At 41.8% G+C, this 14,490-nt stretch overlaps 2 protein-coding genes and 1 long non-coding RNA gene across 4 annotated transcripts in view; 1 reads left to right on the forward strand and 2 right to left on the reverse strand.

Moving 5' to 3' along the window:
• Nucleotides 1–8,486, reverse strand: part of DNAJB14 (DnaJ heat shock protein family (Hsp40) member B14) — a 51,033-nt gene extending 42,547 nt beyond the window's left edge. The window contains exon 1 of one of the 2 annotated variants that reach the window (XM_007999385.3): nt 8,219–8,486. In XM_007999385.3, the coding sequence (XP_007997576.1) occupies nt 8,219–8,351 (133 nt within the window). In that variant the 5' untranslated portion in view covers nt 8,352–8,486. The remainder of the gene's footprint in view (nt 1–8,218) is intronic. The other variant, XM_007999386.3, reaches the window with a different exon arrangement.
• Nucleotides 8,487–9,847: 1,361 nt separating this feature from the next.
• Nucleotides 9,848–12,121, reverse strand: H2AZ1 (H2A.Z variant histone 1). The gene is made up of 5 exons (XM_007999384.3): nt 11,935–12,121; nt 11,424–11,501; nt 11,032–11,145; nt 10,566–10,695; nt 9,848–10,283 (listed from the first exon to the last, which is right to left on the reverse strand). Exons 1-5 carry the CDS (start codon nt 11,935–11,937, stop codon nt 10,222–10,224), a joined length of 387 nt encoding a protein of 128 aa, XP_007997575.1. The 5' UTR covers nt 11,938–12,121; the 3' UTR covers nt 9,848–10,221.
• A 30-nt stretch (nt 12,122–12,151) lies between these two features.
• Nucleotides 12,152–14,490, forward strand: part of LOC119621299 (uncharacterized) — an 81,587-nt gene continuing 79,248 nt past the window's right edge. Inside the window, exon 1 of the long non-coding RNA XR_005237842.2 lies at nt 12,152–12,447. This is a non-coding gene — a long non-coding RNA (uncharacterized lncRNA). The remainder of the gene's footprint in view (nt 12,448–14,490) is intronic.

Below are 14,490 nucleotides of genomic sequence, written 5' to 3' on the forward strand. Positions count from 1 at the left end.
TTAAAAAAAAAAAAAAAAAAAAAAAAAAGGGCCTATACTCATCAAGAATACCAAGGTCAAGAAAAAAAATGATGGCATCTAGAGAATAAAACATCATGGCCACATAAATGTGACATGTGCTTTTTTTGCCATAAGGGGCATAATTGAGAAAACGGGCAGAATTTGAATAAGGTGTAAGCACTGATTTCATAAACTTGATGGTTACTCTGTGGTTATCTAAGAGAGTGTCCTCGTCTTAGAAAATGTATACTTAATTATTTAGGGTAATGGGAGATCATGTCTACAACTACTGTTAATTGGTTCCAGGAAAAATAGACTGTGGTGTGTGTGTATAGAAAGAGAAAGAGAAAGAGAGAAGGGTAGCAGGGAGGGAGAGAGGAAGGGCATGATAAAGCAAATGTAAAAACTTTAACAAATACAAAGCAAATGAAATGTATATGGAAATTAGTATTCTTTGTATTGTTTGTATTATTTTGTATTTGTGTAAGTTTATATTATTCTTGCAACTTTTCTGTAAGTTTGAAATTATTTCAAAATTTTCCAAAACTAAATGTACTAATATAAAGGGGCTCCCACTGACCAAAAACCTAAAAAATAATAACTTGCTATTTTTTGGAGAATGAAAAGAAAGAGCCTCCTTTTCTTGAAAACTGATAAAAGAAATCAAGCATTTATCATGATTTTCCTATATAAACTATACCACTGCATAACCATAAGACAGGTGGAGGAGGAAGTGTCTGTTTATATAACTATTTCGGCTAATAAATGAAAAAAAAAAACTTTTTAAAAATTGTAGAGCCAGATATGAAAGTGGTTATATAGGTTTAATATTTAAAAATGGCCACCAGCCGGGCACAGAGGCTCATGCCTGTAATCCCAGCATTTTGGGAGGTTGAGGCGGGTACATCACCTAAGGTCAGGAGTTTGAGACCAGCCTGGCCAACATGGGGAAACCCCATCTCCACTAAAAATACAAAAATTACCTGGACATGGTGGTGCATGCCTATAGTCCCAGCTACTTGGGAGGCTGAGGCAGAAGAATTGCTTGAACCTGGGAGACAGAGGTTGCAGTGAGCCAAGATCGCACCATTGCACTCCAGTCTGGGCAACAGAGCGAGACTCCATCTCAAAAAATTTTTAAAAATGAAATAAAATAAAACAAAATAAATAAAGGTGGCCATGATGACCCAATGCATGCTAATTAGAAGTTATCTGTGTGTTCCCCCTTTCATTTTCAGCACAAACATGTTCTTCCATGGTTCCTCTGGACATTTTCCATGTCAACACCTAAATTTTGGATATTGCTAGAGCAGAATCATATAGTTGTTACAGATTTTTGGCAGTTACTATGATAATGAAATTTTTTCTGGAATTTCACGCATAGGGCTTCTGCCTAACAGTAGCTGTGTGCATACATGAGCTCATACTACACAGCCTTTGGCTCCATCAAGTGAAAATGTGGACAAGTTATATTACTTTGGGCCTCAAAATCTAGTTTAATCATCTTAAAAATGGAATCAGCAAGGTTGTCAGTACCAATAATCACTGGAACCGATGCCTAAGAAGATGACTCAGTTCAACTACCGTGAGAATTTAGAACACATTGGATCTTTCTGATTTATTAAATGTCTTAGCTATCACATGGGATCTCTTTTACAATAATATGCAGTATTACGAACATTAATTGGGATAGTACCTATAAACCAGAGAACATTCACTTTTATGAAAGATTTTATCCTATCTTATTTTATGCATTTACCTTCCAGACATACTGCTCTACTAGGAGTTTTAACATAATCCGCATGTAATTTAGTATATTCCATATTAAAGACCAATGAAAAAGTTAATATATAATTTAAAATATTTATGTTGATAATCCAAAAAGGAAGAACTGAGATCTATTTTTATTCCTGTTTCTGTTGGACTCCTATATAATGTATATCATTAGCTGAATTGAATATCAGAACACATGATTTGAAAAATAAATAATGTTTTATCTTTCTCACAAAATACAAATAGCTTTTATTTGCGTGATTATACAAACATGTATGTTCAGCTCATTAAAAAACATAACAACCAGGTGTGGTGGCTCACACGTGTAATCCCAGCACTTTGGCAGGCTGAGGCAGGTGGATCACTTGAGGTCAGGAGTCAGGAATTTGAGACCAGCCTGGCCAACATGGTGAAACTCCATCTCTACTAAAAATACAAACATTAGCCGGTGTCGTGACACACGCCTGTAGTCCCAGCTATTCGGAGGCTGAGGCAGGAGAATCGCTTGAACCCAGGAGGCAGAGGTTGCAGTGAGCTGAGATTGTGCCACTGCACTCCAGCCTGGGTGACAGAGTGAGACTCTGTCTCAAAAAAAATAAATAAAATAACAAAGTAAAAATCACTTATAAATCCCCTTCCAACCCTCCCCTCCCCCTGCAAAAAATCGCTATACCCTTTTGGTTACTCTAGTTAGCTAGCTGTCTAGCTTTTTAGACATTATTAAATTAAAAATATAAGAATCTACCTGTTTTTAGCTTAATTTTATTCAATTGTTGACACATTAGATATATCACCTTATAGAAATAAACATAGGTCCATGTCATCATTTTTAATAGGTGCATAGTTTATGAATGCAATGAATTTAATCAGTTTCCACTAATGGACATTTATACGCTTTCCAAATTTTTGCTATAGAGACAATCCATATATATATATATTTTTTTTTTTTTTGAACACTTAGGCTGATTATAGAAAAGCTTCATTTGTGAACGTATTAATATAGAAAGCCTTACAGCTATATTTTCATTTAGTTATTTATTTAACAAATTATCTTTATTGAAGAGAGCAAAATTAAATAAACAGTTATCATTCCAGAAAATCCAGGCCCATAGATGTCACAAATATATGCAAAATACTGTTAGGCATCATGGGAGTAAAAAAGATAATTAGGATTAAAATGGTTCCTGACTGCTAAGGTATTTTAGATGTAGGAGAGAGACAGCTATATACACAGGCAATGTAAGAGATGAAGTCAGCAAGGCAAAAGAAATAAATGTTAACTAAGCATGGAATGAGTAGTTGAATCCAGATTAAGATTACTCCTAATTTAAAGCAATTATCTTACCCTCAAATAATTACTTTAACAAATGACAAAAGAGACAAACATACTATCAACTCCAAGGCACTATGCAAGTTTTTTTTCCTATAGAAATAATATATGACATGCTTACAGCACTTAAGATAATAAAATATCCTCACAATAAGCCTGTGAAGATTATAAACGAGAAAGCTGAGGCTCAGGAAAGGAAGAGGCAATGACAGAAATGGAATTATTGTGTCATATACCAGACAGATATACTTCATATTTCCTCTAGAATGTAAGCTCCATGAGGACAAGGACTTTGTCTTACTATCCACTGAATCCCCAGTTCTTAGAATATTGTCTGGGACAGAAAAAGTATATTCAGTAAAAATTTGTTGAATAAATCAAACCCCATTTTATAGATAAGGAAATTGAGGTTCAGAAAGATTAAGCTATATATCCAAGGTCACATCATTATTAAATCAAGATTCAAACCCCAAATCAGTATTCTTTCTTCAACTGTAATATCTGAAATAATTTGGCTACTAGCTGAAATTTGGAAATTATTTCTGTAACACTTCAGTTGGTGCTATAGAAATAATTGTTTTGAATGTATAATTTGTACTTGTCACTAATTTTAATTAAGTCAGAAACACAAAAGAATGAAATTATCTTAAAAAGAATATGTTGGATAATACTCCAGATGTATAATGACAAATTTAAAAGCTACTTTTTAAACCATTTTAAGACAAAAAGAGACAGAACTTTGAATTTTTTATTAGATATAAATTTTAAGATAATGTAGCAAAAATTAGAAAGAAAAAGGACTATTTAAATTGCTATTGTGCAGATGGATGCTGCGAGTTATATACTATTCAATATATAATTTGTATTATCATACTTATCCATTCATTACAGTAGATGAAGAATGGTCTTTTTTGAAGCTGTAAGCCACCAATTGATTCAAATTACTACAGTGTTCCTGAAAACAATAAAAATGCTTTTCTCTAAAAAAAAAATCTACATTTCAAACTATCTCCCAATTATTATGAAACACTAAAGTATTAAAATTGCAATGTAAAGCATTAAAACAGATTGCATCCCTCTCTGAAAATCCAGAACATATCAATAACTCAATAAATGTACAGTTTATTCAGAAACTACAGTTACTGAGTTCTGCTTACTGACATTTTTTGAATATTTATATTTTCTATGTGGTAGCTATTCATATATATCAATACTTTCAAACCTAAACTCATAAAATATTTGAAAGCTGTACAACTGAATTCACTTAGAAGTCCACTGCAATAAGTAAACTGTAAAATAATATTCTCAACTAAAAACATGGAAAGAAACAATATCCTAGATCCATTTGGGGATCAAGTTTTTTGTCAAGAAAAACTCTTGCCAATTTCTGAAAGTGTCTTATGTATCAGACTTCTTACCTGGCATAAATAAAATTTTAAGAGGACAAAAATCCTGGAATCTAGCAGGAATTTAGTCTCATGTTTTTCCACTTATCATGGAAGAATAATGGAAATCAAAATGTGATCTTTTATTTTGCCTCTCTTAGTTTAAGCACATCCAGACGAACATTCAGTCAACTTTCTGAGTTATAAGAATTTGGTGGTGGACTAGTATAAGTGAAGTTCAGGGCTAAAATCGTAAAATCTCATTGTAACCAATAGCTTCAACTTCTATATGAAATATTTTATCAGGATCTCACACAAATGTCCTAGATCTTTCTCTCTCCTGAATTCTTAAATTGTGCCAATAAACATCTTCTAGAATGTTCTATATAAAATACACTTTTCTAAATACTGGCACATAACTTTATTTCAGCTCACATAAATCCTGTGATGACATCTTCACTTTACATGTAACTAAAGAAGGCTCACAGAAGTTAAGTAATTTGTCAGTGGTTAAAAAGGAGTCAGAGACAACATCTGCATCTGAACTAAGGTTTTTAGACTACATAGTTATCCCCTATCACTTTATCTGGTAATCACATACTGCCTTACATTTGTACTACCAACTTTCACCCTCATATTTAATTTTTTCTACATTCATGTCTTTAAGGTCAACAAATTGTGTTGTGCTTTGGTATCTTATAATGTCTTTTAAGAGATTCATTCAAATTGTTTGCATGACAGAAGCATGATAGATTGTATAAGTTTGGGTGGGTTTTAAGAATTCTCAGAGCTTCACACTTGTAAAATGGGGATGACACCAAAATTCATTGAGTGCTTACTGTTAAATGCTTTACCTGTATTAACCCACGTAATCCTCACAACAGCACTATGAGATTAGTACATTGTCTCCGTTTTAAAGATGAAAAAGCTAAAGGCTAAAGAGGTTCTCCACCCTGCTCAAGAACAAGGTTACAAGCTAGTAGGTGGAGTCAGACTTCAAAAGCCAAGTTATTCTGTCTAGACTGCCTACTCACTTAATGTTAAAACTGTCCCTCTAGGACTAGATAATGACTACATGAAATCATATTCAACAGTAGGGGAGGATTCAAAAATAATTAACTACTGGCAATGATTTCTTGAATATGACAGCAAAAGCATAAAAAAAAAACAAAGCAAAAATAGACAAACGGCACTACAACAAACTTAAAAACTGTGTATCAAATAACACCATCAACAAAGTGATGAAAAGGCAACATATAAATAGGAGAAAATATCTGCAAATCACGTATCTGATAAGGGGTTAATATCCAGAATAAACAAAGAACTCCTACAACTCAACAGCAAAAAAGCAAGTAATGTGATTTAAAAATGGGCAAAGGACTTGAATAGACATTTCACCAAAAATGGGAATATTATAAAAATAGCCAATAAGCATATAAAAAGATGCTCAACATCACTAATCATCAGAGAAACGCAAATCCAAAGCCACAATGAGATATCACCTCCCACCCAAGGATGGGTACTATCAAAACAAACAAAACCAGAAAATAGTTGTTGGCAAAGATGGTGAGAAACTGAAACCCTAGGTACTGTTTGTGGGAAAGTAAAATGGTGCAGTCACTACAGAAACTGTATTGTGGTTCCTCAAAAACTAAAAATAGAATTACCATATGATCCAACAATCCCACTTCTGGGTATCCAAAATAATTGAAAGCAGGATCTTTGCATATCCTTGTTCACAGCAACATCATTCATAATAGCCAAGAAGTGAAAGGAACCCAAATGTCCATAGACAGATGAATGGATTAACAAAATGTGGCATATATATACAATGGAATATTATTCAGTGGTTTTTTTCTTTTTTTTTTTTCCTTGAGACAGAGTCTTGCTGTGTCGCCCAGGCTGTAGTGCAGTGTTGCGATCTTGACTCACTGTAACCTCCGTCTCCTGGGTTCAAGCGATTCTCCTGTCTCAGCATACCCAGTAGCTGGGATTACAGGCATGCGCCACCATGCCTGGCTAACTTTTTTGTATTTTTAGTAGAGATGGGGTTTTATCATGTTGGCCAGGCTGGTCTCAAACTCCTGACCTCAAATGATGTGCCCGCCTCGGCCTCCCAAAGTGCTGGGATAACAGGCGTGAACCACCGCGCCCAGCCTATTCAGTATTCTTTTAAAAAGGAATCCTTCACGTGTTACAACATAAATGAAACGTGAGAACATTATGCTAAGTGAAGTAAGACAGTCACAAAAAGATACTGCATGATTCTACCTATCTGAGGTAACTAAAGTAGTTACATTCACAGAAACACAAAGTAGAATAGTAGTTGCCAGGGTATTGGGAGACGGGGCAATAGGGAGCTGTTTAATTAGTACACAGTTGTGTTGTAAGATGAAAAAGTTCTTAAAAGTCTGCACAACAATGTCAATATACTTCACTAATGGACTGTACACTTAAAAATAGTTAAGACCGTAAATTTGGTGGGTTTTTAAACCACAATTTTAAAAATTATTAACTCTTTTCTTTAACTTTATTTTCCTGTCCTCACGGGTATAGTGTTAGAAGGCAATGTACTGGAAAGGATAGAGAGAAAAGCAAAAAGCACAGGGCTTCAACGACGTAGGGAAAAAAAAAATTAAGAGACAACAAAACAAGTATTTTCATTAACAATTTTCTACAATTAATTGAATCTATCGATAACTTTCTTCTATCGATAACTTTCTTCTCAATGTGGAAAAACTAACGGCAAGGCAACAGTGTAGTGATTAAAGGCTTTTGAAGTCTGAAAGTTCAGCTACTATTCTGACTTTGCCACTAATTGTTGTGTGACCTTGGGTAAGATATTTTCATTCATTCGCTCAATCATTCATTCATCAAAAAGTCTGTTTCCTTGTGGGTAAACCTGGTCAAATGAATCCCACACCTCTACACAGAATTGTTCTGAGGAATAAATGAAATAATCCATGCAAAATGTTAGGCATAACTACTGGCACTTTGTAAGTGCTCAATAAATGTTGGCTATTATTACTCTGAAGCCGATTGAGTAGGACAATAAATAAGCTGAATTCAACTAAAGGAAACCCAGTACCATATTCCTCAGAGATTTGGTTAATCGATAATTCTGGTGTTATCAAATCAGATACTATTCAGCAATCATTACTGACTCTTGACCATTCTTGCCGAATGTGTGCTCTTCTCTTTTAAAGGAACTCTCTCCCAGGGAAAAGCAATGTCATCTCAGGTATTCGATGTTTGCTTTGGGAACAGTTTTCTACAGATCTCAGAAATGATGGTACCTGAGATTAGCCACTAGAGTACCCCGTTCCTCTCACTTCGATAGGGGCCTAGGCCTTATGTGGGACTGAGAATGGGGAGGAAGGGGGCCACATAAACAACACAGATACAAATAAAGCCTCACGGTGGTAGCACGGGACCAGACAAGTCTCCTCCAGGGAGAATGAAACCTGGACATTCAGGACAGCGGAACGCGGAGCCGGCGGGGAGGCTGGTGCAGAGGAGCCTCGGGCAGCTCTCCCTGAGCCCCGGCCCGAAGCCGGGGCCGGGGCCAGGGCGGGGGTGTGTCGAGATGCTCCCCACCTGCCTGGGGCTGGGGATGGCTCAGGCAGGCCGGGGCTCCGCAGGCTTCCAGGAGGGGCCGAGGTGGGGGCAGGGGCGGGCTACGCGGTGGTCTGGGGATTGGGCAGGGAGAGAAAGGACGCTGAGGTCTCACCGCGGGCCGAGGGCAGTGGGTAGAGCTTCTCGGCTTTCTGCAGGAAGCGCTGGGCCTTCTCGCGGTTGCCGGCGTTCAGGGCCTCCCGGGCGATCTCGACACATTTCTCAGCCTCATCCCTGTTCCCCTCCATAGCTTGCTCCTTCTTCCGTTTCCTCTCGCAGCGCAGCTAAGAGGGGCGGAAGCCGCCGCCGCGGAGGAGGCGAGGCGGACCGGCTGTGGGCGTGCGGCGGCAGGCTGGGAGGAGCGCAGGGGACCGCGGCAGCGGCGGCGACGGCCCGGGCTGACGGGCGGGCCTCGCAGCTCCGCCTCCTCACGGCGGCCTCCCCGCCCCCCGCGAGCCCCTAGGGTGCAAGCCGCATCCGTCCCGGCCCAGGACTAAGCTCCTGGACCCGGGCATCCGAGCTGACTTGGTGGTCAGCGCACGGCGCCGGTAGGCTAGAAGCTGACCTGCCCGCGAGGCGGGCAGTGGCAGCCGGGCTGCCCATCGCGGAGTGGGGGGTTCCGCCCCGGACCCGATTGCCGGCATTGGAAGCGCCGTGCCCTGTGACCTCCGGGCACGGCCCTCGCAGATGGGGTCAGAAGGACGGGATGGCGGAAGGGGACACTCGTTTTCAGTTAAATTCCCAGAGCTTGGAGGCCCCGCTTCTGAGCCCCTCAAGCGAGGGAGGATGCGGTCAGGTGAGGACCAAGGTGCCAGTCAGTCCAGTCTCAGCACTTCCGGGACACGTTAGAGCGTTGTTTGAACCTAATCTTAGGGCTTGTATGACAGCCTTATTTCAGCTGCACATTTTTTTCTGACCCAGATGTCAGGCTATCCAAAGTAGTACAAAGCAGTTTAATTTGTAGCTTGCAACGAGTGGTGCAGAGCAGCCCTAATCCTGTGTATTCAAAACAAGAGAGGAATCAGCCCCTCAAGTGTTGCCCTAACTAAAGCAAACTTTTGATTTCACCTTTTCCTTCCCATTTGGGTAACATTACCACTTGGAAGTTCGGTGTCATGTTAGTCTTCACGGTGAGGGTGGGGGTGAATGTTATGTGCAGTTTTAATTTTTTTAAAAAACATGACAAACTGTGGAAACGATCTGCTCAACCCAACAAGGTAACGATTTTTACAAAATGCTGTGAGCCAAGCTGTTAATTCTAACTACCACCAGAACTCGGTACTTTGAAATAAGAAAGCCTGCTTCTCTTCAATAAAATGGAGATAGTATATCCCCAATGATGTTACTGAGTACTTAACAATTTCAATTTCAGACTTCAAAGCAGGGCCTAGCACGTAGTACTATTAGCTTCAGAGTTTAAATTCGGAGTTCATTATGTGGATATACAGGACATTCCTACCTATTCTCTGCCTCCCCAAGTCCACCACACTAACAGCATACTAATGCAGTGCTGTCACACAGCAAGCAAAGTCAATGCACAAACTGAAATGGTCCCACTCCAGCTCCTGCCAACTTTTTAAATTAAAACTTTAGTAGCTTATAACATTAAAAATATATACTTGGTCTATCTCACTTTGTTGATCTAGATTTGACAGGTCAGTCACAAAGAAATGTGCTTAGTTATTGCTGCTAGATATTCAAAACAAATTCCTATTACAATCAAGCCAATTTAATACACAACTAGTTTGGGATATGACCTTTATTGAGCTTATCCACCAGAGTGGAAATAATGTCTGTACAAAACCAAATGTTTGTTACTATAACTTCTGCATCACAATTAAAATCCAAACAGTTTTTTAAAAACAGTCAACTCAATCAAAACCCACTACTTCAGAATCAATAGCTTCTTTGAAGCCACAGTAACACTTAAATATGGTTAAGACTCGAATGCAGAAATTTGGTTGGTTGGAAAGCTAATTAAACTTCCAACTTGCTCAAATAGAATTACAAAAAGGCAAAATTGTGTTTTTCACAGAGATACAGTCCACTGGAATCACCAACACTGGACAGCTGTTAGAGTATTTAGAGTCCTGAGATAACAAGGAATCCAGGCATCCTTTAGACAGTCTTCTGTTGTCCTTTCTTCCCAATCAGAGATTTGTGGATGTGTGGAATGACACCTAGGAGAGTGACAGGAATTAATTCTACTTAAGATTTTTTTTTAAAAATCACAGTATTTGAAACCAAGAAAAGTATACTGTTCAAGTATCTTTAAAAACGTGCAGCTCAAGTAGGAAGTAAAAATTCATAGTTATACATATGAATCAAATTTCATGATAAAACCATACTTGCATCAATGAAAACATACTTAAATTTCCTCTTCTAGAAAAACTAATGAAATTAAAGCAGCAAAGAATTCCTTCCTCTGAAGAAATTTTTAAAAATTTTAGAAGTTAACATACCACCACCAGCAATTGTAGCCTTGATGAGCGAATCCAATTCTTCATCTCCACGAATAGCAAGTTGCAAGTGACGAGGGGTAATACGCTTTACCTTTAAGTCTTTTGATGCATTTCCTGCCAGTTCAAGTACCTAGAAGGCAGAATCTAATCAGTTCCCTTCCAACTTTCCTTTGGCCAAGATTCAGAGAACAGAATAAAACCCTCACAAACGCTTATCTACCAACTGGAGTCGTTCCCCACTATCTGACTGGCAAGATATACAGGGGACACGCAATTTTAATTCCAAGAGCAGAGAACTCAAGCTCATCAGTAGGATCCTTGTTGAACACCAGCTCCCTCTAGCGTTCTCTAAGGCCTCTCGCCGCGTTCAGGGCCTGGGAGTTTTCTTGCATCACTTTCCTCCTTCCCTCTTGCCGTCTCCCCGCCCCCCAAACCTTCTCCGGATTATAGGCGTTCACCCATTTACCTCTGCGGTGAGGTACTCCAGGATGGCTGCGCTGTACACAGCGGCAGTCGCGCCCACACGTCCATGACTGGTCGTCCTAGATTTCAGGTGTCGATGAATACGGCCCACTGGGAACTTAAATTTTAAGCATACACAAACATAAATGCACAAAAATAGGAGAACTAGAGATGGGGAAATTATATGCGCGCCAAAGCAAGGGGCACGGGCGCAGCAACGCGTCCCGACATCGAAACACGTGATTCCTCCCCCCCATATTTATCGTATGGGCAGCCCAAGTCGCGACACCGCATCACCCACGCATAGACGAAACGCCCATCGAGAGCGGCGAATAACAAAAAACGAGATGCAAAGAAAAACATCACGACTCCCAGACCGCACGAACAACTACTGACCTGCAAGCCGGCTCTCTGCGAGCGGGAAACCGCCTTTGTCTTGGCCTTTCCGGAGTCCTTTCCAGCCTTACCGCCAGCCTGCGGCGCGCACACGCCCGCAAGCGGAGGAGGAACGGAGAATATAGAATTACCAAGGCGGCGCGCCCATCCCCCACCGCGGCGCGTCCCGCCGCGAGCGCGTCCCCGAACCCCGCTGGGGTCTCTGGCCCGCGGCGCGCCGCAGGGGCGACCCCGCCCGTCCGCCCCCCGCCGCGCGCTCGCCGCGGCCGCGCGCCTCCGCCCGCCCGCCGGCCCCCAGCGGCGCTGCGCGCGCCACCCAACCGTCGCCGCCCGCCGCGGATCCGAGGCTGCTCCGCTAGCAGCCGACAAAACACCTCCCTCCCCCCGCTCTTCTAAATCCTGTCTCCGCGCGTTCCCAACCGTCGCCACTTCACCCCCATCCCCCGTGTAACGGGTTTTTCTCCCGCCGGCAAAAACCCGCGAAGTCATCGAGCGTCTCTGGGAAGTTTACCATTTCGAATTCTGCTGAAGCTCAAGCAAGCAAGGCAGAGAAAAGGCTAATCGGACCCACGGTGAGATCCCACCACCTACTCCTTCGTCGCACCGCGATTCAAACTGCGCTGTCTCCCGCCTTCCCTGCTCCCTTTATACTGCAGAATGTTCCCTCATCCGGGAACTCGGATTGCTCATCCCACCAATGGCTGCCACCCGCCCTCGGGACGCGTCCTTGAGACTTCAGCCAATGAGCAAGCAAAGAAAAGGGTGGAGGGGCGGGCGCTTCTAAGCTCAAGCCGCGATTGGGACGTGAGGAGCGAGGCGGGGGAGGGCGGAGGGATGGGAACGGGGGAGAAGAAGGGCACCGCGGCGGGAGGGAAGAAACAGAGCGAGCTACTCTGCGGGAGCGCAGTTACCAGCCAGCTGCGGTCACGTGCCGGGGAGGAGGAGCTGAGACCTCAGGGGAGGGGCGCGCGGTAGCGCCCCGGGTCCCCTAGCAGGGCTCTGGAGACCACGTGAAGTCTCCTCCGTATCTAGCACGCAGCCCCCACTGCTCGCAACCCCACCCCCAGCGCCTCTCGGGCGGAGACCTGCGACCTGCAGCCGCTTTCCGGGGCCCCGGGCACCCTCTCCCGACCCTCTCAATCCCTGACGGCTCCTCCAGTCTGACAGGTGGCGCGAACGCGTCCAGTGAGAGGAGGCTGAGGTTTGCCCTGACGCCTTCCACAGCCTTAGTAGAGATTCCGTGTTTCTTCCCTCTAGGCGAATCCCTAGCCAACAACAGATCAGGACCGGTTGCTCCCACTTTATTTTCAGCCGGGTCTTCCACCTCTCCCTCACTACTTATGAAATCCCCCACGGAATAGTTCTGTGACAGCAAACGGTGAAGCCAAGTCACCTCACTGGTCACAAAACCCTTTTTGTTTACGCTTAAGGAGCTTCTGGCGAGGCAGTATTCTTAAATCATAAACCATATTTTTTGGAGACTACATATCAATGGGTTGTACCTGTAGCCTGTTGTGTAAAGCTCATTTAGTGAAACCCCCAGAGCTATTATGTGTCAACTTTTCTACAGTAAATATTTTGCCACGTGACAAATGTTCGGCAAATGTCGACGGAGTAACTCTGACATGATTCACAGGCAGTTACAGAGTGTCGGTGCAATGCAATCAACTGCAAATGATGAGGTTAAAGTAATGATACTGTACACACAGTACTATCCTTCCAACTAGTAGATTATTAACACCTACGTATATCTCCAGCTGCTTGGGGACAGTAGTGTCTCAATCTCATTTGTAGTGTTTTAGTGCATTATACTTTTTAACATAACTGAATAGTTTCAGTGTGATGAACGTTTTGAAACATATGCTCTAGGCCAGGTGTGGTGGGTCACACCTGTAATCCCAGCACTTTGGGAGGCTGAGGCGGGCAGATTACGAGGTCAGGAGTTCACGACCATCCTGGCCAACATGGTGAAACCCCATCTCTACTAAAAATACAAAAATTAGCCAGGCGTGGTGGCACCCACCTGCAATCCCAGCTACTCAGGAGGCTGAGGCGGGAGAATCGCTTGATCCGGGGAGGCAGAGGTTGTGGTGAGCCAAGATCACGCCACTGCAGCCTGGGCAACAGAGCGAGACTCCTCAAAAACAACAACAACAACTACAAACGTGTACTCTGAAGTACTTTAGTTTGGGTTTCAATTGGAAAGATTTTATTGAATCAGAGGACCTCCCAATTTCTGTGAGATAAATTCTGGAGAAGAACTTCCCAACGATTTTGACATTGAGGTTTATTATTTCTTGGAACCAAGGAACTCTTACGATGTCGATAGCAAGAGTTCGTGAACCGTTTTCCTACTGATGATGTAATGATGATATATTAAGCTACAAAACCTGATATAATAGTTAACGATGGCTGCAGGGAAGCTTTGTGATATATAACAAACCAACATTAATGCCATGTCTAGTTTAGATAATACTCTGCCAGCTCTTTGCTATGAAGCCCAACAAAAGGAATTTACTGTTGCCTCGCTGAATAGTGGTTAGAGGGTGAACTCAGAAGCAAGTAGAGATGGATTCTGTTCTGCCTCCTCCTCACTGTGTCGTCTTAGTTACTAATCTTTTGGAGCTTGGAGTTCCTCTTCTGTGAAAAGATAGTATCATCTATTTTCACATGGTTGAAAGATTAAGGGAAAAGGTATGCAGTGTACATGGTAGCATGTGTTTGGCACGTAGTTAGCCCTCAGTAAATAACTGCTATTATTTTCTACATTGGATGCTGGAGAGGGATGATATAAAGTATCTTTTATTTCTAAATCTTTTTTGCTATTTGGTGTATTTTCTTTCTTTGATGTGGAAGCAGCAAGCTTGAAACCTGCCCAAAGTATACACAACCAAGTCATCCAACATCCAAACTAAAATCCAAAATTGGTTTAATAACTCAATAGCTTTCCTTCAGAGAACAGGACAGTATTTCTGCACTTTTCTCAGAGTGGTGCGATGGTTTCCTACTCTCTTTCCTGCCCCCTGGAAAAGGTATGATGCAAATACGTTAATATTCTTGGTTTATC

Source organism: Chlorocebus sabaeus, chromosome 7 (genome assembly GCF_047675955.1).
Source record: "Chlorocebus sabaeus isolate Y175 chromosome 7, mChlSab1.0.hap1, whole genome shotgun sequence".
NCBI lineage: Eukaryota > Metazoa > Chordata > Mammalia > Primates > Cercopithecidae > Chlorocebus > Chlorocebus sabaeus.

Bases quoted from the DNA above. Each gene is read 5' to 3' on its own strand.
- H2AZ1 (XM_007999384.3), bottom strand. The intron at 11,146-11,423 runs GTCAGTAGTTGT...TTAAAATTTAAG, and splicing joins CGCAGAGAGCCGGCTTGCAG to TTCCCAGTGGGCCGTATTCA. The intron at 10,284-10,565 runs GTATGTTAACTT...TCACTCTCCTAG, and splicing joins GGCTACAATTGCTGGTGGTG to GTGTCATTCCACACATCCAC.